General features: G+C 40.5%; 4 protein-coding genes across 4 annotated transcripts; 3 read left to right on the top strand and 1 right to left on the bottom strand.

Annotated features, from left to right (window-relative positions):
• Positions 1-513: 513 nt before the first annotated feature.
• Positions 514-3,697, top strand: LOC119121535 (5-hydroxytryptamine receptor 3E-like). The gene is made up of 9 exons (XM_037249158.1): positions 514-581; positions 746-909; positions 1,008-1,052; positions 1,137-1,243; positions 1,405-1,574; positions 1,790-1,944; positions 2,017-2,227; positions 2,915-3,094; positions 3,225-3,697. Exons 1-9 carry the CDS (start codon positions 530-532, stop codon positions 3,503-3,505), a joined length of 1,365 nt encoding a protein of 454 aa, XP_037105053.1. The 5' UTR covers positions 514-529; the 3' UTR covers positions 3,506-3,697.
• Positions 3,698-5,349: 1,652 nt separating this feature from the next.
• Positions 5,350-7,988, top strand: LOC119122139 (5-hydroxytryptamine receptor 3C-like). Its single transcript, XM_037250345.1, has 7 exons — positions 5,350-5,634; positions 6,141-6,247; positions 6,376-6,545; positions 6,711-6,874; positions 7,030-7,240; positions 7,345-7,551; positions 7,595-7,988. The coding sequence occupies exons 1-7, from the start codon at positions 5,350-5,352 to the stop codon at positions 7,903-7,905; spliced, it is 1,455 nt and encodes a 484-aa protein (XP_037106240.1). The 3' UTR covers positions 7,906-7,988.
• Positions 7,989-9,228: 1,240 nt separating this feature from the next.
• LOC119122138 (5-hydroxytryptamine receptor 3A-like) lies at positions 9,229-11,815 on the top strand. Its single transcript, XM_037250344.1, has 7 exons — positions 9,229-9,330; positions 9,864-9,973; positions 10,315-10,484; positions 10,546-10,706; positions 10,797-11,007; positions 11,174-11,449; positions 11,524-11,815. The coding sequence occupies exons 1-7, from the start codon at positions 9,229-9,231 to the stop codon at positions 11,739-11,741; spliced, it is 1,248 nt and encodes a 415-aa protein (XP_037106239.1). The 3' UTR covers positions 11,742-11,815.
• Positions 11,816-12,239: 424 nt separating this feature from the next.
• LOC119121534 (run domain Beclin-1-interacting and cysteine-rich domain-containing protein-like) lies at positions 12,240-26,648 on the bottom strand. The gene is given in 23 exon segments (XM_037249157.1): positions 12,240-13,564; positions 16,123-16,216; positions 16,480-16,633; positions 16,732-16,793; positions 17,075-17,313; positions 17,406-17,470; positions 17,577-17,722; positions 17,800-17,932; positions 18,248-18,305; positions 19,256-19,316; positions 19,318-19,331; positions 19,641-19,748; positions 19,848-20,046; positions 20,151-20,266; positions 20,749-20,844; positions 21,293-21,340; positions 21,916-22,350; positions 22,624-22,834; positions 22,934-23,040; positions 23,136-23,295; positions 23,555-23,638; positions 24,695-24,848; positions 26,257-26,648. Coding segments are annotated over 23 exon segments (2,919 nt in total). The 5' UTR covers positions 26,295-26,648; the 3' UTR covers positions 12,240-13,427.
• Between the last annotated feature and the right edge of the window lie 528 nt (positions 26,649-27,176).

The raw sequence follows: 27,176 nt of genomic DNA, 5'->3' as shown, positions 1-27,176 counted from the left end.
CAGTAAACATTAACTGCTTTCCGAATTACAATTACTTTTTTTTATGTATTTTGTTTTGTGATCATCTCCATTTGTTACACAGCCTTATTTAAAAAATAATGTGGTGAGAGGGGAAAAAAAAAAAAAAGCTTGGTGGTGATGTGTGACCATAGGAGAGCATGCCTCTCGTTCACCGGGCATCAACACTTATTTGTTTGTGACCAGCAGGTGTGACACTGATGTTGCACACATATGAATATGAGCTCGTGCTGTGGTTTGTTTTGGTTTTTCATTTATGTATGAAGAAAGCGGCTGCCTTGTCACGCAGAACTTTTGCTTTAACCACCATTATTTGCATGTCTTCTTGCTTCTATTGCTCGTGCCACTATATATATATACAGCGCTGTGTGCATAAGCAGGCCAATAAGGAGCACTCAAGTCATCAAGAGACTGATAGGTACGTTATTTTTATCCTGTTAGAATTGACAGCTACGTATATATTAATGATGTGATAATGGAATACTGTACTAGCAATTCTCAACAGGTACACATGAGAAAGACAGCGATGGCCATGCTGATTCTGCTGCTGATTTTTATTCCAGGTATGTTTATTTGCAAGCACTCAAAACAACAGCACAGATAAGGAAGATCTACAGTCGTAGTGGAACGCTAGTGAACATAAGTGATTGTCTGCGTGGTGTGCCAAATGTGAATTGAATTTCCCCGAAAACCAGAAAAAAAAGACCCGTTTTTTTGTGACCATCAGCTCAATGCATCGCCATCAAGGTCAACTGCTCTGAACCAAACCAACTGGCATTGCTGGAGGCCCTGAAGCCCATTTTTCAGATGGGCGCCATTCGGCCAGTCACAAACATGACAACCCCTACCAACGTCAGCTTACATTTCCTTCTCTATGCAATATTAGGAGTGGTAAGTTCAACTCAGTCGAAATCCAACTATCCCTACTTTAATGTCATTATTGTGTATATAAGAGTGACTGTTTTGAAAATATGAATTTTGTTCTTCAGAATGAGAAGGCTCAACTCCTGACGACCTTTCTTTGGCAAAAATTTGTAAGTAATGCATCATTTGTTGTTTTATGATGGAAATGCAATGACTTGATTGTTCCTTTTGCATTCATGTCCACGTTGAGTCAGTCTTGGCAGAATGAGTTTGTCACTTGGGATCCAGACCAGTGTGGCACCGACAAGATTACTCTTCCCAGAGAAAACTTTTGGGTTCCAGATCTTGTCATCCGTGAATTGTGAGTTTCAAAACCTAATCTTGTCTTGTTCTTAGATTCACAGCCAGTTCTGTACATCAGTAAACATACATGTTGTTTTGAAATATGTTATTTTGAATTTCCAAATCGAATTGTTTCTCAAACCTAATTTTATACATCAAATGTGTATCTGTGTGTCGCAGTATGGATCAAGACAAAGCTCCAATTGTTCCTTATGTACATCTGTACAGCGATGGAAAAATGCTTGACGCAAAACCAGCCCGAGTTGTCAGTTCGTGTAACCTCGACATCTACACTTTCCCCTTTGACATACAGAACTGCAGTCTTACCTACGGGTCCTTCGTAAACATGGGTAACGGATTTCGCTTGGGTTAAAACTCCAAACAAGATTCACCTCTTTGTGTGTCTTGACATGTGGAGAAATTTACAATAAAGCAGACTTTGACCTTTTATCGATGACACCCTATTTATGATTACAGTTGATTGTTTGACACATGCATTTTTAAAAAAATTACGTAACTTCTATCATGTAATGCAAGATGTTCACAACAAAATTCTTTGGTTCAGCAAGTATCATGAAGTTGTCCCTATCGATGCCTGACGATACCATCACAGCAATATCCAAGAAAGTGATGACCACTTTAGGAGAATGGGAGCTGCTGAACATCACTGCCGTAGAGCACGATCATCAAAACGCCTACTTGGATGAGCTTCACTTTTACGTATGTCCGACCAAATCTGAATAAAACAATACTTACAACATTCCAGTCCTCAGAAAGCATTTCTTTTGCTAGATCCAACTGCGACGCAAGTCCACGCAGTACGTGGTGACCCTGCTGATCCCGAGCGGTTTCCTTCTCACCGTGGACCTTTTTAGCTTCCTACTACCGCCGCAAAATGTAGATCGCTCGTCCTTCAAGATGACGCTTATCCTGGGCTACACAGTCTTCCTGCTCATCATGAATGATCTGTTGCCTATCACGGGAAACGGCATCCCCCTCATCAGTAAGTGCCATACTCATGATTCTTTATGTATACAGTGAAGACCTATATAGTGGTTCATTGTGTCTCTGTCATATCTGGTGTACAACATGGGATTTGCCATTCTGTATTGATCATTATGTTTTTACACAACATAGTGCTTTTCATTATTAAAACAAGGTCTGGTCAAAGGTCTTTAGAATTACTATTATTATTATTATTATTATTGCAAGCATTCCATGATGTAACGCACCGCTCACTCAATATCATCCAGTTCACCCGTGACCCTAATGAGGAAAAGTGGATTGGCTAGATAAACGTCCGTCATGAGTTTGTAATTTCGAACTGGCCAAATTAATGCACGTCCACGTTCAGAGATCTCGCCGCCACAATTACCAAATAGTCTGTGAGACTGCATCAGAAATAGCACACGCACGCAATGATTTTATAAACAAATTCCTGAGGTGCAGTAAGTGTGGCGAAGCGCTACATTGGCAGCATTGATCATTTGCATGATCCATAAACAGTGTGGGCAAACACGTACGGATTTTCATATTGTCAAAATTCAAATGGGAAGCAAGCACAGGTAACCACAAGAAACAATTTGTATAAGTTTCTTTACTGGAGTTACAATTTTGTCTTTGATTCCTGAGCACCCAATCTAGAAGTGAATGTGTGCGTGATTTACATACCTCCTGTCTTCCATGCCAGATGTGTTCTTTTCGCTGTGTCTGGCTCTCATGGTGGGCAGTCTCCTGGAGACAATTCTCATCACCAACCTGCTGCTCAGCTCCAAAAATGTCACTCCCGTACCTCGCTGGATCCGCGTGCTGGTTCTACAATTACTGGGTCGTCTTGTAGGTCTACCTTGGGAAGAAGTAAAAGATTCAGGTATACAGACAACACGTTTTTCTCTTCAACATAATCCCCCCGCATGAACCTGGCCCTGATACCAATTTCTTTTGTGACACCGATCCTGGAACTTTTCTGATGCATTTATTGAATCTCTCTTAACAAACAGACACAAGAGGAAACAGTGTGTCCACACAACACGGATGTGGTGACCCCTCTCATGGGGAGAAAGGACAAGCAGTGGAGGACAGGGCCCTGCAGGAGCTCAGGAGCCTTCGTGGAGACCTGAAGGTCCTCCGCCTGCAGGTGGAGGAGCAGCTGGGGAGCAGCCAGAGCTCAAAGGAGTGGATCCAGGTGGGTTTTATCATTGACCGCCTGCTGTTTGGCATCTACCTCCTCTTCATATCTGTCAGCATCATCACCATCACGATCATCTGGGCTAGTCGGTAGATGACAAAATTTTTTGTTTTAGTGTAATTGATTGATAGATCACTATGACATGCTTAATTTCTCAGTTGTACTACTTTGAAGAGTAATTGTTAATCATAACAATTCTCTAATTATCCCTCCTATACAATTAGCGCTGACTAGATGATATGTTAAAGTACAATGCTAAAAATAAAATGATACGCTCAACAAATACCTGATAGTTTTGGCTGATTCATTTCAATCTACTGTAGTTACTGTCTTACAGTTGTTTATGTTCTCTTTGAAACAAAAAGATGAGGAAAAACTAAGCCAAGGAAATATCGTGAAGTGAATACTGAAGAAGTAACTCTAAAGACCAAATGTGTGTAAAAGAAGATTATCAACTGACTGCGTATTTCCAAATATACACGACCATTCAAAAGTTTGGGGTCACAAAATTGTTTGGGTGACCCCAAACTTTTGAACGGTAGTGTAAATATTATTATAATAAAATATTATGAATTAAATATTATAAATTATATTTTATATTTGTATAAGATTATATATAATCTATGATAGTATACATATATATTATAAGATTTTTTACACAGAAGATTATATATATAATCTATAAATAATTATCTAGATAAATATATACACTACCGTTCAAACGTTTGGGGTCACCCAAACAATTTTGTGACCCAAACTTTTGAACGGTAGTGTACGTATTTACCAGCATTTTTCGTCGCCATGCGCTATAATGATCTAATGCAATATAAAACTATATCAGTTGTTTGTCTATTATTCTGTATTTGCTTTTATTATGCTTTGTTTTACTTTGTTGCCAGGTTTTTAATGCAAATGTAAATCTGTTCTCAATTGCGTTAGCTGGCTAGATTAAGATTAAGTAAATAAATAATAGAAATAAATTAATGGGGTAGCTCGGTGGAGCACTGGTTAGCACGTCCGCCTCACAGTTCTGAGGGTGCAGGTTCGATTCCACCTCCCTGTGTGGAGTTTGCATGTTCTCCCCGTGCGACCAAAATGGTTCAAAATATGTATGTTTGACAAAACTCATTGTTTTGGCAAAATAAATGGCAACACAACATATTCGCTGAGATGAGTCTCACTGTCCGACACTTTTTAGCGAAACACAATCATTAAACAGAAATTTTAATTAAAAAGAAGATTATGTGCAATCTAAAGGGTTCATGTCCATTTAGTCATAACAGTTTTGTCCTGTAACAAAACTATTTAAACACTTTTTAACTGCCCCATGTTTTCTCTCTAAATCCAAAACTGATTTATAAAATAAACAAAAACAATTGGAGTAGGCAAGTATGGGAGTAATTCAGACCGACTGTTAATGTTTTTAGTGCTGCCCACAGAAAGTCAAGTCTTCTGTGGTTCTCTTCATCTTCATCTCTCTCTTCACACACGGTAAGAACATGCGAATCACATTTATTTTTCAAACCTCCTGATTGTTACTGACTTTTTGCTACAGGCCTGTTATATCAGCAGAGTGAAAGTGGCATTAAAAAGGGGGCAATTTATTCATTATGTTAAATATTTTAATTGGTAGAGAAATTTGTTTTGCATGACTTTTTTGATTTAATTTTTTTTTTGTAGGTCATTACTTTTTTATTTGATAATTTTATTTGTATTTCTTACAAATCAGATTTACGTACCTGCCTTACCATTTGAGTACTTGTCATTACATTTAGGGGTTCTACTGCTATTAAGCCTTAATAGGCTTAATAATTAGGGGGGGAAAAAAGACAAAAAAAATAATTACACAAAATTATTTGAACTGTAATTTGTAGTAGTGAAGCAGCACACCTAATTGCCGATGTAATTCCCATTGTTAAGCATCGTGCAATGCCATCATGCCGAACTGCTCTCGCCCGGATGGCCCCGCCTTACTGGAGGCTCTCAAGCCCGTCTTTGACCTCCGCTCCATACGACCTGTCACAAACACTTCAACCACCACGACTGTCATGATCGGTTTCATCCTGCTCGGCATTCTTGGGGTGGTAAGGGACACTGACGTTCATTGCAAAAAAGCTCACAACCTCTATCACTTTAGACCATCCTCCACTCAAACAAAACATATTGACTTCTTTCAGGATGAAAAGGCTCAGATCCTGACAACATTTATCATGCAAATATTGGTGAGTCCATTTCTTTTGAAGCGAATGAGCTGCTGACAGGCAGCAAATTGGATTGTTAGATTGCATAACTGCCTCACAGTTCTGAGGTTTGAAAGTGCTCTGCAACTGTTTATTGGGGGAACCTCACCCGTGACCTGAGAGAAGCTCAATAGAAACTGGACAAGTGGCAGAGAATGAATGAGCTTCCAGGCCAATGCAAAGGTTCAGAGTGTACTGAGCCGTGGCACATAAAGTTTACTGTGAAAGATAATCAAGTATGCCATGGGGAAAATTTCAATTTTTCCTTTATTGTTTACGATAAACTATGCATCTTTATCTACGCCAGGATTGACAGGGAGAACAATGAAAAGCTCTACCACTAGATGGCAGATGCCTATTTTGTGAATAATAATACGCTTGTATACTGTGATTATTTTCTGTTGTAAAATATGTGCTTTGAATCTTGGCACTGAATTTCATCTTGGATGGTATATTACATTGTGACAATCAGTGCGTTTGTGTTGCAGAGCTGGAAAAATGAATTCATAAAATGGGACCCAAACCAGTGCGGCACCGATTGGATTACACTTCCCAGAAAACTGCTGTGGGTCCCCGATGTGGTTATTAATGAGTTGTAAGTCGCTGTAGCGATATAATGGAGGAACAATTGTTAGTACCCTAAAAAAGTTCAAGTTCAACCAAAGTAGACATCAGGATGTTGCAATTCAATTCACGAATTTGAAAACGTTGTTTTTCCTGCAGTATGGAGAAGAATGTGGCCCAATTTACGCCGTACACATACGTGTACGCCAACGGCATTGTGTTAGATATTCGGCCTATCAGAGTGGTGAGCTCCTGCAGGCTCGACATCTACACCTTTCCATTTGACATTCAGAACTGCACTTTGACCTTTAACTCCTACATCCACGTTTGTAAGTGTCAATTAAGTTTTCCAAACTCTATATATTTTTACATAAATATATGATGTGTATTTTTAAGGTTTGGCTTTTAATTTCTCTGTGCAATGAAAAATAAAATTCAGATTCTGAATTTGTCTGGATGTCAGATTAAAGTAACTAAAATGATTTTTCTTTCAGCACCTGCAATGAAGATTGGTAGCATAGCGTCGGTGGAGACATTAATGGAATATTCCGAACAAATGATGGCAACTATGGGAGAATGGGAGCTCATTGGAATCAAAGCATTACATCGGCAGAAAACAAGTTCGACTAACAGCACTTATGAAGAGCTTCGTTTCTTTGTAACTCAACTTACTACCTTTATTTTGTTTGTTTTTTACATGTTTAAAAAAGGAAATTTTTAAGTGTCTTTTGGACTTGATGGTAAATAAAACATCATGGGATTCCTTTCATAAATATAAGTGACATTATATCATCATCAATATCTCACCAACAGATTTCAGTGCGGCGCAGATCCCTGTTGTATGTGGTCAACCTCCTGATCCCTTCTTGCTTTCTCATAACGGTGGACCTCTTCAGTTTCCTGCTGCCTCCTCAGAAGGTGGATCGCTCCTTGTTCAAGATGACGCTCATCTTGGGCTACACCGTCTACCTGCTTCTCATGAACGACTTCCTGCCCATCACCGGAAACACCCTGCCGCTCATAAGTAGGTTTTCTTAAAAGCACCGATATGGCTGGTGTCAAATAAAAAATGAAATTGTCCAAGAATTGCCCAACACACGTTATACACTTGCTCTGTTGTCATGCCAGATGTGTTCCTGTCCCTTTGCTTGGGTCTGATGGTAGCGAGTCTCCTGGAGACCATTCTCATCACCAACCTGTTGCACAGTTCCGCTCACTACCCAGAGGTTCCTCGCTGGATCAGACTGCTAGTCATCCATATGATGGGCCGCCTGGTTCTGATTCCTCCAAAGCCCAAACAAGTGCAACAGATCATCCAAAATCCTCTCGCACTAGGTATGGCACAATCTAAAGATACAAGAAAAGTAAAATGACTAAGATGGATTCTTACCTGCCTCCCCCACAACAGAAATGGACACTCAGAGAGGAGGTGACGGAGGAGCCCACGGACCAGAAGGGCCACTGGACAGGGACAAGGTGGTGGAGGAGCTTCGGAGCCTGGGAAGAGATCTTAGAGTCATCCGGCTGAAAGTGGAACAGGAGCTGAACGTTAGCCAGAGCACAGAGGAGTGGATCCAAGTGGCTTTCATCATAGACCGCCTGCTGTTCACCATCTATATCCTTTTCTTATCTGCTAGCTTCATCCTCATCATCGTCATGTCGGTCAACTCATACAACGCCTCAATTTAGCACTTAGAAACTGTCATGTTGTACTTTAATTATGGATTCAAGTTCAGATGTTTTAGTTGGCTTTGCTTGACATTTATTTTACTTTCTAGCAGAATCTTTTACAGATTACTAATGAGAACAGAGGGATGGAACATCATCCTCAAAATAGTTTTTTTTGTATTATCTTTTTTTTTTCAACTGTTTGTTCATCAACACAAAATTAAAAAGGTTTGCTGAAATGTACGGGGTACATTAAAAAGTTTAATACAGCGAGATTATGAGTATCTTTTCTATCTCAACCACAACTAAAGCATGAGACCACAACTAACTAACATGCAAAAGTGTCGCATTTAGCATCCTGCAAGTCCCTCAGGTGAAGGTGTTAAAAAATAAAATGCTTGGATGGTTACTGAAGGTGTTAAACAAACAAGTACAATCGGTTGTTGGAAGTGACTCCCTAGCTCCATAACTACCGCTCTATAAATGCTAAAGATGTAATATTTTTGTAGATACCTAAACTTTTAGTAGATTGCATTTTAGTAACACTACCGGTATTTTACTTTCAATGTCTTTGGTGTTAGTAAGCATTGTCTTATTATTTATGTGAGCACAATTATATGATAACGAAACTCTTAGACTTAACCTTTGCAACCAAAAGGCAAACTATATTTTCTAGTTAGAATGTGCCTTCCAGAAAGAATCATAGTAAATTAAAAAATTGTCATTTGGACATTAAACTGTTGCCGATGAGTTGCAGTAATCTCCAGGGACTTTGTAATTATAAAAGTGTGTGCGGCTATTAGCTGGCAATCAGTGTTGCATCGGCAGTTAACTCTGCTTCATGCTTGCAGCTTTATTTCAATTATAATATAGTTGAGCAAGCAGATACATCAACCATGTGTTGGTTGCATTGGAAAATCAAGGTCATTCCAACTCTTCTGTTAATTACAGGTAATAACAATTTTCTTTCACTTTTTGCTTATTTTGCCTGAAGCATTTGTATTATGTACTCTAAAGAGATCATTTGTCTTTTGCGTGAATGGTAGCAAAATTTAGTGTGAACTAATATACAGTGGAGTACTTTTGCCTTCTTAGCTGGTCTGAATATCATTTTAGCTTGCCTTGACAAATTTTGTATCATCTATTCTTTAATACCACTTTAACCTGTTGAGAGTTGCAGTGAGCCGGAGTCCATCTCTCCTTGAGGCAAAATGAAACTTTTAAAAAGTCATGATAGACTTGTCCTCTCAACTTGTTTTCCACTCATGCATTGTAGTTTTAGCGTTACAGTGTCACAGCAAACTGTCATGTAAAGAAGGCGAGAGCGGTCCATCCCATGAGTCTATGCAAGCTGTTTTTGACCTACAAGCTTTCCGACCAGCGGTAAATCTCAGCAATCCCACGGTGACCAATATCTCTTTCACACTGTACGCGGTACTCGGGGTGGTGAGTTCACACAACCAGGAGGACCATAACTGGCTTTTGCTACATTGTAATCATTTCCCATTTTACAATTTGAATCAGCCTTCAACAAAACTGAGGGAGATGTCGATATAATCACAGGATTTGTGTCTTATTGTTGTTGCTGTTTAAGAATGAGAAGACCCAGATTCTTACAACATTCCTGTGGCTGAGACTGGTATTTATTCTTCTTACTTCACCCAAATATTATTATTGAGTTATTCATTATTGTATTTTAGATTTAAAATCCTGAGCTCAAATCTTTGTTTTATTTAATTTATTTATTCATATTTAAACATTTCATAATATGGTATAATAATATAATAACTCAAAATGAAAATAACTTAAGTTATATAATATTCAATTATATATTATATAGTATTTATTTTCTCTGATTCTTTAAGCCAATACTTAACCCTTGTTGTTTTACAGTAAAGATCTAAACCCAGAAATAGAACGGAAATCTGTTAAGTCAGAGATGACAGTAAAGTCATTAAATGCTAATTACTTTATTGCAGTTCTGGCATCACGAGTTTCTAGTTTGGGATCCTGACAAGTGTGATGGAGTGTCCAGGATTTCTCTCCCTGTCAACAGACTCTGGTCTCCCGATATCATCATCTATGAGTTGTACGTCTTTGATTGCATGAGTTCCTACAGTATAATGGTGTATCATAATAATATAAAACATTTTTGTGTGATTCATTATAAATATAATTCAATAACACTGCTTGTAAAGTCAGCAACCACACATGCACAATATGGTACGATCCAGGAGCAGCATCAAAAATTATTACTCAATATTGTTTGTTGTTGCTATTCATAAATATTGTAAATATTTCAGGGCAGTTCTCAAGTGATATTTTAAAATGTTTACTTGACGTGAATGCATATGATCAGGTGTTTTGAAACTTAATCATATAAAAACATCAACTAAATGTTTTTCTTTCTACCAACCGACTGATGTCCAGTGTGGACGCTGACGTCTCCCAATCTTGTCCATACGTCTACGTCAACCACACGGGTCACATTCGCTGGGATAGGATGCTGCGTCTCGTCTCAGCCTGCAACTTGAAGATTTTCAGTTTTCCTTTTGATGTGCAGAATTGTACTTTTACCTTTGGCTCCTACATGCATACCAGTAAGTAAACACAGAATGTAGTTGTAGACGAGTAAACCATTTAGAATTGTTTGTTCTGCAGTACGCGACGTGAGGATAAGTCCGGCACTGACTTTCAAAGAGATGTCTGGGAACTCAAAGCGTTACCTGGAAGCCAGTGGAGAGTGGGAACTTGTGGACATACTGGGGAAGACTTCCATCCTACAGTTTGGGATTGATGAATGGGACGTCATTACTTTTTGGGTGAGTGAAACTGGTATTCCATCTTGGAAGGAATACATGCTTGGGCTCATTTTTACATTCATACCTTGCCTCCTTTTTCATGTTGTCCAGGTGGTGATAAAGCGACGCCCAGTCCTCTATGTGGTCAACCTGCTCATCCCCAGCTCGTTCCTCATGCTCATTGACATCCTGTCATTCTACCTGCCTCCCCACAGCGTGGACCGAGCCTCGTTCAAGATGACCCTCATCCTGGGCTACACAGTCTTCCTGCTTATCATGAATGATCTGCTGCCCAGCACTGCCAATGGAACACCCATCATAGGTTAGTATTGTATTACCATCATGTAAAATATTGAAATACTGTAGCAAAACTGGCCCAAATATTATTTATTGCAATATATTGCCCTAAGGCATTAAATAGAGAAAAAAAAAACCCAATAACGTTCACCAATCTTTAAAATTGTTTTCAATTGTATTGCTCAATTTAGGTATCTACTTCTCAGTGTGTCTTGCCCTAATGGTGATTAGTCTACTGGAGACTGTCGTCATTACGAATGTTCTCCATAACAACTCCATGAAATATCAAGAAGTCCCACGCTGGGTGAGGGTGATAGTCCTTAAACACATCGCCAAAATCATCTGTTACCATTGGCAAAAAGAGCCACAGCTGCGCTCTGTGACGCAGGAAAAAAATTCAAAAGCGCCAGGTCCACTTACCCAATCAGAAAGCAGGACGTTGTCTGAAAATCCCATCAGCAATGAAGGTAAACAAACACGAGATGCTTTTTTTTTTCCCCCTGCCAAATTGGAAGTACATAATCAAACATCTACTTACCAGGCACTGCTGCAATGGCTGAGCTCCAGCAGATCTGTCACCACCTGAGCGAGCTCCGTGCTCACCTGAGTTCCGTTCAGAAGGAGAACGAGCTGCAAGACCAATGGTGCCACGTAGGATATGTCTTAGACTTCCTGCTCTTCCGAATCTATCTCCTGCTCATCTCTTGCTACGCCCTGGTCATTATCTCCATGTGGTGCATCTGGATCAGTCCAGCTTAGCGGTTGAGGACCCTTGTGCTAAGCTTTTGGTCTGTGTTTGTGCCTCAGTGTGTGTTGGTGTTTGTTAGGAAACTGAACTATAAAAATCAAAAAGCTGTCTGGCAAATATGGATGAGTGCAGCAAAAAAGCACTAATTCGCATTAACAGTCTGGCCATTCTTTTATTGTCAATAAAATTCTTTAACAATCATACAATAACACAATTATCATTGTAACAATTTCATTATTAGAAAATAAATTCATCTCTAGTAGACTTGGAATCACACACAGGAGTGCTGCCTTAAACCTCCACTATAAGCAGAAAAGGCTATGTTGAAAATTCATGTTAAGTTGGTCTCTGTGATGCTAGTGGACAGATTTCATTAAGGATGATTTGGGGCTTCTTCGAGCAGGCCTACATATAGGACCAAACAGATCAACATGACTGTTTGAATAAAGGACAAGTAATATTTACCAATATTTTCTCTGTTGTTATTGTCTTGATTTGTGGGATAACCATTTTTTTTTAGAAAATAAAAATAAAACAAAGGGCCATTTAAGATTGGATTTGGATTCAGTTGACATTGTGCATTTGGGATAGAGCGCATTAATACTCTTGTTCACCCCTGTGATGGGAGAGTGAAGAATGATGTTCTGATGAACATCAGAAACTAATCCCACAAGTGACATGTCTATCCACCCTCCCCCACAAAAAAGTCAGTGCAATAAAATGGAATTTCTCTAAGAATGCCAATTCAGTGGCATTTGAGGAAAATGTTAAGTGCTATTTAGACTTGTGTAAACCATGCATAAAGTACAGCAGGTAGAATTGCACACTAATTCAAGTCAGTCTAATGAAAAAATAAAATACACAATGCAAAGGGGAATAAACTAATGAGCGCATCTAGATTGTTTACATCCCCCTGAAATCTCACTGGACCAATTCAAGACAGTTAGCTTTAACTCTGCCCTGGCTTTAGCAGTTTAAAATGCAGCAAAATTCTGTCCCAAATTTTGAGCTTACGAACAAACTCTGCTGTGGTTGTACCTTTATTGTAGGTTCTTCCCCATCTTTGGAGGCTCCTAAGCTCGACGGTTAACAAGGCAAGATAGCCCTGCCAATTTTTTTGGTCTCGAGGCACAGGTGTCTATGGCTTAAAACACTAAAAAAAAGTATTATCCATTAAAACATAATAAAGGGAGGAATGTACATTGAAAATCAATCATAAAGGTTCTTTTTTTTTTTTATATATTTGATCATTTTCTTTTAAATCATTCATTGTTTTTAAATCAAAACTACTTGTCCAAAATATGACAGAAGCACGGAAAAGCAACTGTTGGCAAGAGCTAAAAAAAAATCATAATAGACAAATATCAACCCTGGGTTATCAGCTGTGTGCGTGTTTTACTGCAGAGAAAAACAAATTAAGTGCCAATGAAACTGACAATTGTGTATCATAGCTTGCCTTTCTAGTAGAGGAACATCTCACGTGGTAGAGCAGCAAACACTCACTTCTCACAAAAGGTGCACAAATCTCCTTTTTCACATTGGACGCGTTCTCCAGTGTTAAGTGCTACTAGAGTGAAAGTTGCTTTGTGACAAACAGTAGTTAGTTGGACAAAAGCACATGATAAACGGGTGAAACGGAGGCATAAGAATCAGTCACATTGTGCTCCTCGTCAACTTCTCAGCTTTGCATTTTCCTACTAAGTTCCACCGCCCTCGTCCTCTTGCTGCTCCATGTTCCTGCGTGCCATCATCACGCGGCGCTGGGCCAGCCTCTGACAACGAGGGCAGTCCTTGGTGGCTCTGAAGCAGACTCTGTGGTAACAAGCGTGGCAGTCTGGTTGGAGAAATGATACAAAAACAAGTTAGTTGACGAGGAACATAACAGCGGCGTCAAACAAAGTCAACAATAACCAGTCCAACCAGTTTTGCCTTAGGGGAATCGTGGCAGCCAATCAGAATGCGAGGCAGACTATAAAAAGGTGCAATGGTGAGAAACAGAGAGGCAGGAGGGAAGAGCAAGCAGGAACATGGCATTGTCGACCGCGCTTTTAACTAATTCAGACACATCCAATCCCTCACCCACTACACAGCAGAAACACAACTTCCACACTCATGACCAGCTATGAGGGACTGACAAAAAAAAAACAAGATTCTAAGAGGTGTTTATTTCATGTTCATGTGGAATGAAGCTCAAACAGCATGGGAATGCAAAAATAGAAAAAAAAATTCAAACTAAACATTCAAACTAAAATAAACATAAATCTTCATGATTGAGACACTACCAAACAGTTATATTGAATAAAAGTGCAACATGCTAGGAAATGTTCCAAGTGAAATGAAGAAGTAAATATTTGGCCCTTTCAAGCCGCCATTTTTCCATCTCTTTCTGTGTCACCATTCTGATCTTTAGACACCGTAAGCTATAACAGAGGGTGCTTGCTGTTTATGGGATTTTAATAGGTTTAACATCTGTCTCACTTTTCACGCCCTTTTGAGTTTTCAGCAAATGCCGCATTTCGACAAGTACTGCATGTCACACTACGCATCGCTAAAGTCATTATCTGACAGAGGGATTGAGCACACAATCGTGTAAATTAGGACTTTTGTTGGTTTTGTTAAAAAGTGGTATCTGAAGAGCCTGTAATAGACTTCCAAGTGATTCTCAAAAAATAAGACCTTGATTATACTTTCAAATGCCATTGACTTGTCAAGTACATATATTTCAATCATATTCAATCACTGTAGAAATGTTCATAATTATTTTGCATAGAATAGCAACAATATATTGAAGACTTTCTTTTGCCAAGACTACAGGATGTTGACTCCTCTTTAACATATTTGGAAATGTGCTCCAATGTTTGTTTTTAAGTCTTGGCTTCCTTAAAACACAGTTACCCGGAAAAGGAAAAGCCTGAAGGCAAGGAAATGGAGGACACTGCAGCCTAAATAAGCACAACGCCACCTCAAGTCAAAAAATGCCAAAAAATATTGCCAGTCCACAACCTGCGCATTCACTAGCCATCTGACCAAAATCTAATAATCCTCCACCACCAAAGCGCTGAGAGTTGGGAAATGGGAAAACTACCACACGACAGAAGAACTGAAATGACTACTTAACAGTGAATAAAGGAAGCATCTAAAAGATGACAACTTACCTTAAAATTAAGATTTCAAACCATTTTTGTAAATCTGTGTGTTATTGCAACTTTGCCGGATTGAAAAATGCCCAATTAAAAAAAGTCAACTTGCTTTATCTTTCAGAAAGTAATTGAAAAATATCTGGTGTAATGCTTCCCACATAGAAAAGGCAAACACAATAAATAAGAGAGCCCTGAACTGTTTCATTGGTTTAAGAAAAAATGGAAAATAAACTTGATAAAAACCAGTCACCAAATGAAATCAGTCACTTAAAATATGGCCAGGGTATGAATGATTCTGTTCTTTCTCATCCATGAACATCGTTTTCAGTGGCCCCCGTCATCTTGCTATCCCCCTCGCTCCCCTCACAGTTCTGTTTGCTTCTCGTGACTCGGCGGGCTCTGCGAGTCTTTCGAGCTCGCCAGTTGGTTTGAATGGGGACTGAATCCACTTGTCTGTCATCCTTATTGCCGCTGTCTTTGTCTGTCACTTTCTCCACTTGTCCCATATTCGCCTCAGCTTCTCTAACGTCTGCCCCCTTTGCCATCTCCATACTGCCCCCTACTGGCTCAGATAATACTCGCTCAGGCTCTTCATGTTTTACTTCTTCTTTGGCTTCCGTTACGCCCTCGCCTTTAGAGAAGGTCCGGCGTAGACGTCCGAACCATCGGTCCTTCCTCCCTTGGCCTGTTCCCAGTTCCTCTAAACTGTCCTGGCTGCTACACATCTCGCTGTCACTGTTCTTTTTGTTACTCTTTGAGAGACTCTGCGTCAGTCGCTCTAAGTGGAGAATTTTAAGTAAACTGTTTTTTTTAGCATGATCCTCTTCCCCTTCCTCACTCTTAGACCCGCCTTTGCTGAAAACCTCATCTCTTTCCTCACTTCTATTGTCATGCTCTTTCTCTCCCTCATTCTCAGACTCGCTTTCTTCTGTCACCTCCTGCTCATCTTCATGTCCGTGGTGCCGGGGAAAAGCTTTGATAAATTTCCCAGGAGAGAAATGATGAAATATTCCTGCTTTTTCCATTCTCTCTTCTATTTGGTCTGTCGATTCCTCTTGGTCCTCGCTGTCCGCACCCTCGGACAAATCCAAATTCTCCTCCCCCCCCTCGCCCTCCCTTCGATCCTTGGAGAGGGCCCTTGCCAGCCTACGAGGTTTGGAGATTTTCCAGTCTATCCAGATAGCGGGAGCTGAGCTCAGACGAGGGGGCACTCGTAGGCCGCCCAGGCTTGCTACCAGCAGAGAGGGCTCACCTTCGCAGCGTTGGCACTTGCTCAGTTGGAAGGGGAAGATGATGTCTTTCTCGTTGCCACAGAACTCACACACGAAGCCCTTTGCCTGGCACAACTGGAGAAGATCAAAACACAGGTGAGCACGAGCATTCATACTCAACACTGATGAACAAAATAAAGATATTCCGGTGTCAGGAGCAGATCATTTCTATTTCGATCATGATTCAATTTAATCACAAAGGTGTCTTTATAATCCCTGCAAGATTTGCTAATGGAGACTGAAGAGACATGGAGACTGAACAGGAACAAGTACATAAAACCCTGAACATCGGCTATAAATAAGTGACAACAAAAAAGATCATTAAAATGTTTTCTTACCACGCAGCCTGCTACATGCACAGTGCCGAGTTTAAGTAACTCCTTCATTCGGGGGGCCAATTCTCCATTGCGCACAGACAGAAGGTCATTCAGGGAAAAAAGGTGCAGGTCCTCCGTCAGGTGACAGGGCAGACTGTCAAACTGCTCGAGAACCCTGAGAGATGACAAGCATACACAGATTGTTGAAGTGATAACAAGAAGTGACATTGCGGCGCAAATGATGTGTGGATGTCAAAGCAACACAAGGCTTACTCTTTTGAAAAGCGACATGTCTTGAAGAGAGTTTTCATATGAAACAGCTGCATTCTCAAAACCTAGAAAAGGAGAATAGGCGGAGTTTAAAAAAATTGAATAACAGCGTAATGTATTTATGTGTTAAAGAATAAAGTTGTCGTATGCTGTAGGCAGAACTTAAGTAAATTACATGAATGGTTTCATTCATTCTGCGTTCCCAACCTAGTAATCACTAGCCACGCCGCTTCCATTACCCAATCAGGATCTTTCACACTCAGCAATCGTATTTTGTCAACAGCCAATGCTTACACAACGTTTTCAACTTGTTGCAAACCGTGTAAAGTTCATTATGATGGCTCACCCTAACAGACTCCAGAGCTTTAACTTTCTTGTAAAGGTTGCTGTTGATGTCATTCGGATTGAAGAGTGGGTCTCCAGCAATCTTGCTCAGCAAGTCACGGGCAAAGTTGCTCACATGGTATTTGCTGAAGTCCCACTTGATCAGAATTCGACTGGGAACCACAACTTGCGCATTTTCATGGCAGCACTGGCAGAAGTAACGCCCGAGGTACTCGCAGTAACGTAGTCTTTTAATATAATCTGTGCCCAAAAAAATGAAAAGGTTGTTATAGAAATGTACCAGTGATGAAAACCAGAATCAGCATTGAAACAGCTGTAGTAGCATACTGTACCTGGGTCAATGCGAGTCCCACAACCAGCACAGCGGTAATTCTGTTTCGCCACGATGATCTTCCTCCTGACAGAACATTAAATGAGCTTATTTAATTTATTTGAGCATAAAAGCAGTTTTCAAACAGCAAACTGTAGGCAAACCAAACAAAAGAAAAGTGTTGCTGACGTACTTTGGTGGAGGGTGAATGTTGAAGATAATTTGTGGTCGGGGCGGCGCCCACTCCAAGTTCCCTCGTACCCGAATCCTTAGCTTATAGACGTCTGCATGCTCACCGTCATCAGGAGAGATGGGAAGTGAGTCTGGGATGGGCAACAGCTGAGAAACATCCGACAAGTGGAGTTATGAATCTAGTAGTAGTGTTGCCAATGTTGCACATGTGAGCAGGAACATACTTTCTGTGGGGCATCATGTTCTGGAACCAGCCAGTCAAGCTCGGAAGCGGCCGGAAGCTGCATGCCCTCAAACTGTCGGAGCAAACCCATGGCGACCGACTCGGCTGAGTTGGATTGAAGGAAGGAGGTGGAACTGGAGGAGGATGGATGCAGGAACAAAAAGAAAAAAAATACTTTTACATAAATAATAATAATATTTTATTTGTGACACACTTCACATTTCATAGGAATCTCAAAGTGCTACAGAACAGAAGCTAGGCATACATATACTGATAAAACTTGCAATGTCGCAATACTACATCACCTGTGTCACCTTTAAATATGCCTTTTGCAGACAGTAACGCAATTTTCTGCACTGTTAATTTGGAGTCGTTAGTTTATGGATTTTATAGAATTGTGCAGGTGCAGCTAAATATCTGGTGAGCTCCAAGAATGTATTTTCACTTACATGGAATCTGAGCTCAGAAAAGACTTGCTGGTGCTTACGCTGCGCTTTATGTCTGCTTCTGGAACACAAAACAACATTAAAAATGACAACGAAACCCATCGGGACAAGTCATGTTAGGAGGACAAACTATACTAATACCATATACATCTGCAAGCACTTAGTAAATATTTTACCACAGATATGATGACACATTTGGCAAAGCAGAACATCAACATAAATTATAATATAGTAATGATGTAATGCTATATCAACTAAGACTTAATTTACAGATCCATCCATCCAGTTATTAGAATTTTGATATACAGAACAAGAGGTCCTCAGTTAGTGCAGGCTTAAAAGTAAGAGTACATAGTCATGTGGGAAGAAATTTCATTTACAGCCGTACTTAATGTTTTCTATTCGATTTTCTATTTATAGCGTGTTCACTGCAATCAAGAATGTGTTAGTGTAATTTGGTGAAAGACCATGGAACATTCGGATTTGCGTTCAAAATTTGCGTCACATGAACAGAACTCGCAAACCGAGGAGCCCTTGTACTAGTTAGTTTTCCTGAGATGATACTAAAAGGGTGACTGAAATGGGCATTTCACTAGATAACTTAAAACAAAAAGCAGTCAGAATTGATATGGATAAAAGCGAGGAATGATCATGTGCGTGACAGCTACTAGGCCCCCAGTAGGCCTGGGAAAGGCTTGCAAAGCGAACAAGGACACACAAAGCGAATGGATGGCAGCTATACAGATGCTCTAACTAACCAGTCGCCTCACACGCATCCACACCCTCCAAAAACACCGAAGTACCTGTACAAAAACTTGCCAGCTTGACTCCAAAATGAAAATAAACATTTTCTCTCATTCTTTTGTGGTGTTGGTTTTTTTTTGGTTTTGTTTTTTAAATCAGTCAATTGTCATCTTTGAAGTAAGCCTATGAAACAGATCTTCTCAGTTTGGAGTCAAGAAGCACGTTTCCTTTCCCGAGGAACCCCGCCCCTCAACAGCCAGCAGATACCTGAGAAGAGCGAGGCAAGTGACAAGGAGAGGCCATTCTGAGACACCGCCAGCAGGGACTGGACCCTCACAGCCATCTGAGGGACAAAAACTAACACACTCAGCACCACCGTCACCACACCGCACCCACATTAAAAACACAAACAAATAAATGTTGCTTGAGTTGCATGAAATACACACACGCACACAAAACACACACTGTCACCAAGCCCCAAAGACACAACAAACTCTTCAACCCAGTTATTCTCCAACCTTAACATTCACCATGTAGGGTAAATAATTAATGGTGACATGGTTAGTTAGCAGTATGACGACAATGTGATGATTGGGTTATGAATGTGGGCTTCCTCATCAATGATTGAATTCAACTGCGTCCATCTTCGTACCCCGTAATTCACACTCCTCCACCTCCTCTGCAGAGTCGGAGTCGGATAGGCCCTGATGGGAGTCCTGGGAGCTCCTCCTTGAACCGCTGCTATCCGTTGAATGAAACACTACAAAGCAATATTATGAATTGTTTTTCATTTGTTGGCAGTTTATCACTAATTATTAGAAAAATGGAATTAGTCACTGTATATACAACTGCAGCTTACAGTGGTGGGGCGTTGTGCAGGGGGGCAGGCGGCTGCGACGGATCTGCTGCCTTCGCAAGCGGATCTTCTGCTTGAGCTGCTGAATCTCAGAGTCGCTGTCTCCTTCCTCGTCACCCTCCTCCTGCTGACGCCGCAGGTTGTACTTCATCAGCTCGATGGCTGCAATAAGGGACTCGGAGATGCTGAAGTGAGCGTTCTCCTACATGATGAAAAAGGAAACAGAAGCTCGTTTTAGAAGGTGGCCATTTTTGTCATGGGGTATGTAAACGCAATATTCTGAGTTCAGAATCAAGCGCTATTAACCTTTTCAAGGTCAGCACAGCTGCCAAAGTCCTGCTCTGACAAGTAGCTGATGAGGCTCTGGCCTTTTGATGGCTTCCTGAACAAACCATCTGCGGTCTTGCTGTACTGGGACGGATCTGAAGCAACCAGAAAAATAAAAGTACCGTAATTTTCGGACTATAAGTCGCACCGGAGTACAAGTCGCACCAGCCATAAAATGCCCAAAAAAGTGAAAAAAAAACATATATATGTATATAAATCGCTCCTGAGTATAAGTCGCCCCCCCACCCAAAATATGAAAAAAAACCGCGGCTTATAGTCCGAAAATTACGGTACTCAAAAACAGAATGCCATCAAATCATTCAATATACCAATAAACCATTATGAGTTCAATATACATATGACTATAAACTGTGGCTTATAAATGCATAAAATAACAGAGGCAAGAACTGCAATTTTGTGACGAAACACTAATTCAAATGACTTGCTGATTAGTTTGCCTGTCAGCAAAAGTTCAACATTGGCAGTAGCGCTATTAAAAACACTTAAAATGTCATAACATCCTATTCCTTTTATACAAGCTGAGCAAGATACGCTGCGTCAGGACATTTAAACTCACGAGATTCCATGTAAAGGGAAGTGGGCGTGCTGATGTCACTGCACGGAGGTGAGAAAGGGTTGAACTCCTTAATGCAGCAGTCTTCGCTCCTCGTTTCTGAGGGATAAAGTATCCATATTTAGTGCTGCAGACTTTCACCATCATTTAATCCACAACATTTATGAAGTTTGGAAAACAAACAGGTGATTTTGGTTTTTCACCAAATGAAAGTTTTTTGTTTGCATGCAGACACAAAATCATGGCTGCCGAGATTTGATATGAACTTCGTTTAAAAACATTGTTGTGCAGATTATCAAGAGCTGAAATAACTTCTGCTCCACATTTTTGCATTGAAGACTAACTCAATGACTCATGAGCATGTAAGAATCACTGCGGAATGCACAACAGAAAATATGATGAATATGATGTCCTGAAAATGAACAATCTCAAAACACAAATGGAATTATATGCAAGGGATGAGGAATGTTCGTCCACATGCGAAGGAAAAAAAAAAAAAGGATGGAAGGGTTCAAGTGACTGAGTACAGTGCAACTGCGCTGACAACCTGCTACCGGATCCTCAATTATTACGGTGATTTTCCGGTGGGCCCCTTCTTCTTGCAAACAGTAGGAAAAAAGAGGTAGAGCAGAAGGACAGCATGTTACCAAGAAGGGGAAACCAGTGGGAGCAAAGAAACTACTGTATAGACGTTTTAGGTTTGAGAAAAGATTAGTCTACAAGTCATCTCTTAAACAAATTTGAACTTTCTTAAAGCTGAATTTGATATTGTTTCTAAGCAAAGTCAAATGTAAATCATACCATGTCATATTATTCCATAGTGTATACCATTTGGATCATAATTGATGCTTTCTCTAAATGAAACAGAGTGCACTGCTGGGATGCAACCAGCAGGGGGGTTAGATGGGAAGTTTAGCTCCAACTTTTCCATGCTGTATTATTTTGGTAAGAAAGCAGAAGTTCAGAACTTTGAAAAAAGGATTCTTACATCCCATGATGTAATTAATGTATCGTGTATTTTGACTATTGATTCAGCTAATAATCAGAACACTGATTGCAATTTAAATACTATCTACCTGATTGTGCCATCATAAAACATTCCACAAAGCGAGGTCGTATGATCAAACAATCAAGAATCACTCCTGTTGTTTAATATTCAGATGTATTTACCTGTCCTGAGTTTTTGAGTGATTCCCGTATCAGAAAATGAGCGGGTGTGTCCTCGAACCCCTCTGCCGAGCTCTCGCTGGCCCTCTGAGAAAGACGAGCGCCTGAGTGGAGGTAGAGCCAGAGAACTTGGCTGCAGGGACCGGTCCTTGTTCTTGCTGGGCTCGCTGTGCGTGGAGCTGTGTGTAGAGCTTTGGGTGTCGCGGCGACTTCGTTGGCCCAGGTTACCGATGGCCAGGTACTCTGGACCGTCGTCGTATTCGCCATCACCTGAATCTCCCGTGTCAGGCTGTGGGGAGGACGGTGAGGGAGACTCTGAAAGAGAGATGGAGGGTATGGACGCATGTCCTTGAGGAGGCGTCACACCCCGCTCACTCTCTTCCGGCCTGGTCAGACACACCCAGGGAGGACCTAGGCTGCTGGATTGTGAGGTAGTATCTACAACAGAACAAACCGGATACAGAAATAAATCACAAGGCCAGCCATAGATGACAAAACAAACCCAAAAAACACATCCCATAACATTCCATTCATTTGTTTTCTACAGCATTTTCTACACCACATTAGCACGCAAGTGAGCTGCAGCCTCTTGCATCTGACTTTGAGCATGAGGTGGAGTTTACCTTGGACATGTCACTAGTCAAATGCAGGGAACCAAGACTAGTAACCATTCACTCTCACATTCATACCAAATTAGCAATATTTCCTCACTCGAGCTGTTTCCAACGCCTATCATGTTGTCGTTGGTGTTCGTGGCAGCCACATCTCTAAGTGAGCAGTGGGATGCTGTGAGCCTCCGGTTTAGAGGCTCTTTTATGGGTGTCGATTCAGCACTTCTCCAGGGCTCGCCAGTGCCGGGCAAAACACACAAGCTCTGGCTCTTCAAGAGGCCGAGGCACGGCGGAATCTTGAGCGGGGACAACTGCGAGACGGAAATATGAACAGGTTAGATCTGGGATCAATGAAAGGTACATTATAAAACCATTACAAACCACCACCACTCCTAATCCATCAAACTCACCCCCACTGTATCTATTTGGGCCAGCAGTTTGGGGTTATTTTGTTCCACAGCTTCGAGACACTGGAACATGGCGGTGACATGCGGCTCACTGAGCAAGAAGGCATCTTCTACAAAATATATATAAATATAAAAGAAAAAATTAAACAATTGATTACAGAGTGAGAGGGGAAATTGGACACAATTTCACAAAGGAATATCTCACCATTGTAGTACTTTCTTGTATGTCCCTGATGCCTGAGCAGAGGTTTGAGCTGAGCCGAGAGCATGTGGACCTGTAAGCTGTGAAGCAACCAGCGCTCTGCCTTGTAGCTTTCACCGGCACTCTGCACCCTGCTGCTCAGTACCGGCTCCAGCTGACTGAACTGTGGGCAGATGATAGGGACAGCAAGATAACAATTCAAACAACTACCAGATAATAAACCAGACAACGGTTGACTGTTCATATTTTGGCTGTATTTTAGTTATATGAGGGACAATAACGGTCCCGCCTACTGTCATAGGAGAGATAACTTTTTTTAAAGGTTAAGTACAGTATTGAAATTGACATTGAAATTTATTATGTATAGGGTACCTGAAATGAACATATAAAAATTCGATGAGTGTATATGTATCACAACATACCTGTTCGACGTGTGAGGCAAGCTGAGGGCTTATTTGACGTACACACCAGACAAACGGCCAGTAGTCTCTCTGCTTGTAATACACCTGCAAGCCCCCCCAACACACACATAAAGCTTAAATTTAACGTAATTTGTGCATAAATGTATTTGACAATGTTGTCTACGGTCAACCTAAATTAAAAAAAAATTATATGCACTGAAAACAGGACGGTACATAATGTCCTTGTGTTCAGTTTGCCATCACAAAAGACCATGTCATTTTGATCACTGCGCATTTGGTTACAATGTTACTGGTTGAACTGGTTTTAATGTCAAATATTGATATAATTATTACAGTTTGGAATCAGCAGTACTCTACTACTCTTACGCAACTGCTATTTCTCGAGAAACAGGGAGTGAATTGTAAAGAAATGTCAAAACCCTTTAGGCTGATTAAGACATTTTCCTTGTCCTCATTTGTGATACATGGAAATGTTGCAGTGATGGTAAAAAAGGAAAAATACTGCACGATAATCATAAAATTAACTGCGATGATACTAAAAGAATGGAATGTGCACCGCAGTTTTTCATCTTATTAGGAAAAAACTTGTTGCCAGGAAAAACTAGTTTATTTCTACACTTATTTATGACAGTTTGAAAATCCTCTGCTCCTCACTTACTGTAAATTGCTGTCACATATGATGTCATCCAAAGGTGAGCAATTTTAAAGTAACGAACCTAATATACTGTATCCTTACAATTTCAATTAAACATATGACTTAAATCGCAGCCTGTGTATTCAACAAATTACCTGTGATTACTCTGAAACAGACTATTAAAATAGCTCTGATAAAAATTGGACTAGTTTCACAGACCGTGTTTTGTTGAAAATGAGAATCCATCCGTAAAAAGATGAACTTTTGGACATATATTTTTTTATAAACCACAAATATTCTTAGCATTCATAAAATAATGACCTGCATGACCACGCACAGCGGATGCAAAAAGAGAAGCAATAATTGTATTGTCAATGGCTAACATATTACCCAGTAAACCGGTCTCACTTGGATGCATTTCAAGCTAAAATGAAACTTTTGTCAAGATATTTATTAAAAAACAAAAAAAAAGGGGGCATCACATTGACCTGGTCTGTGTGTCTAACCTGCTCATTCTTCAGTCCATGACTGAGAATATTGTTCATGTCCTTGTGCAGGCGCTGTAGGCCGCCATAGCGGGACCAAACATTGGGGTTGTTTGTAGACAGGAGGCCCTCCACTGTGGTCTTCAGGCTGGACAACAACTTCCAGAGCTCCCGCCTGAGTGCAACAACATGAGGAGAGGAAGTTCAGGAATGAGGAAGGACTTAGAAAAAGTGCTGGCATTTGTAGCGTTGTGACTGAATTCATTACTCAAGACATTTCCAGGGAAATCAGAGTCAAAGTGCTGACAACAACTAAAATCATCCTGACATGACATAAAACCCTTTAAACCTTTAAACAGGATCCTCAAAAATACAGTTTTTACCTAAAATTCAATGCCAAATTTTTTTTAAACTAAACTACATGTTGCTGAAAGCATAAAGCGATAATTTTGCTTTATTTTAGTTTTGTTATACAGCCGTAAACCCTTATCTGTAGTGACAGACAACTGATAGAGAATTCTTTAATAAACACTAGTCATATAGTCATGTGTTCTTTAACAGTCAGTCATGAAATATGCTACAGGAAGAGAAGGGACAGATATGCACTAACAACAACTCCTTGGCCGTGTGACTGAACTCAGCAGTAATAAATGCAATCATGTCTTAAAGACGCTGTTAACTTGTAAAAAGAAAAAAACTCTAAAGGCCATGGATGGTGCATACAAAAAGCACAGCAGGATTTGTATCTGAGAACCAATTTATCAGATCACATGATGCATCTATTCAAAAAAGGATGTATTGTACACTCCTACATATAATTTGAGTGTATAAGTGGGCACGGGTTGCACACAAAGGAGGGAAATTCCAGAACCAAGACTGTTATGGTTAAAAAGCAACAGTATATTTATTGTGTGCATGCATATGTATATGGTGTAGCAGTCCTAAGCACTACCATTGAAAGACAACAATGGCATAAAATAAAAATCAACAATAATAATTACAGCTTGTTTGCAGCTCTGCATTGGTAAATTTGCAAATTTACAGGTTTTTTTTTAATACCAATTAAAGCTGAAAAATTCCCCCAAATTGCAACGCTTGCAGTGTGATAATAACATTCGATTGTAATGTAAAAGCAATTCAGACCAAAGCAACCGCACCAGAAAAGTGTTGTGACTGACTGACCTGCGTGTTTGTGTTGGCACTCACCCACCAGGCCTGACTAGTTAAATTCCAAAACAGTTTTAATATTCACAACTGTTTCAAATGAAATAAGGTAAAAGTGATCGCTTCCAGTGCATACACGGCCCTACCACACACACGCGCGCATGCGAATAAAACAAATGGATCTCGTTTCTGTCAGTCAACTTGAGAACTGTCAAAATTACTGACAGCTAGTTAGCCTAGCAGCTGAGCTAGGCGTTAGCTTTAAAATTATAGCCACCTGACAGGCGCCAGTGTAAATGCATAATAATGGAAATCGTTGTCACGTCGTCAATCGTGAATAATATTTCATAAACTGTGCGTTTTGAATGTCAGCCGTCAACTAGTCCAGCATGCCCGATACATTCCCTGCTGTCACTCACCTGCGTTCCGCCGCATCTCCGTCAGACGTTACCTCCATGTCGTGTTTGGAATCAAGTGCAGAGAAATCACTGGAATCGCTGAGAATTACATCAGCCGCATGATTGTTTCTCAAAAAACACAGGTTTGCAATTGTCCGCCATCTCAACCCCGCCTGCCCGAGCCCTGAATCCAAATCGTGGAGGAGGCCACATGACCAGCATAAACCAGGGGGCGGGGGCGTTTGTGTCTTTATAACGCTGCGCTACACCCTTTGACCATAATCTTATTTTTACCCATTCATTCATATATTATCTGAACCGCTTATCCTCACGGGGGTCGCAGGCTGTGCGTAAATTTATGTCATCACCTTTTGCAGCTTTTGCGCCTGCTAAGTTGTGCTATCGTTGTTCTATGGAGTCTAAAATAAACTAGCGGTGAGAATGTTCTAGTTTAGTGCGCTGTAGCTTGATTTGCAAAGGCCAAAAGTGCCCCCTGCTGGTTTTTCCCGATAGCGCACTATATCTGTCCAAGATGGCCGCTGAAGTGCGCATGCGTGGTTGGATAATTTTCCACCCGGGGAAAAAAAAACCAATGCCGAAATGCAATTGTTGACCACAGGATGGCGCCATTTACACTCTGTTGTGTTGTGAAGCGCGCTCTTGCTTCACCTACTCATTAAAAAATAGATCTTTCATATCCTAAAAGAGAATACATGTTTCTATTAATGCAATAACTGCGTGGTTGTTCTTTGGGGTTTCCAGTTTTCTTTAGCATTTTCAAAATATGCATGTTTTTCTAATTGAAGGTTCTAAATTGTCCAAAAATGTAAACGTGAGTGTGGATGGCAGCCAACTGACTTTGACGGCCGAAATCAGATGCGATAAATTCAAGATGGTTCATTCATTTTTGCTCATTCGGTGTTGACTCAATCCCATATTAA

This window comes from Syngnathus acus, chromosome 4 (assembly GCF_901709675.1).
Source record: "Syngnathus acus chromosome 4, fSynAcu1.2, whole genome shotgun sequence".
NCBI lineage: Eukaryota > Metazoa > Chordata > Actinopteri > Syngnathiformes > Syngnathidae > Syngnathus > Syngnathus acus.
The sequence above is the reverse complement of the archived record's forward strand: the minus strand, read 5'-3'. Positions and strand labels throughout refer to the sequence as shown.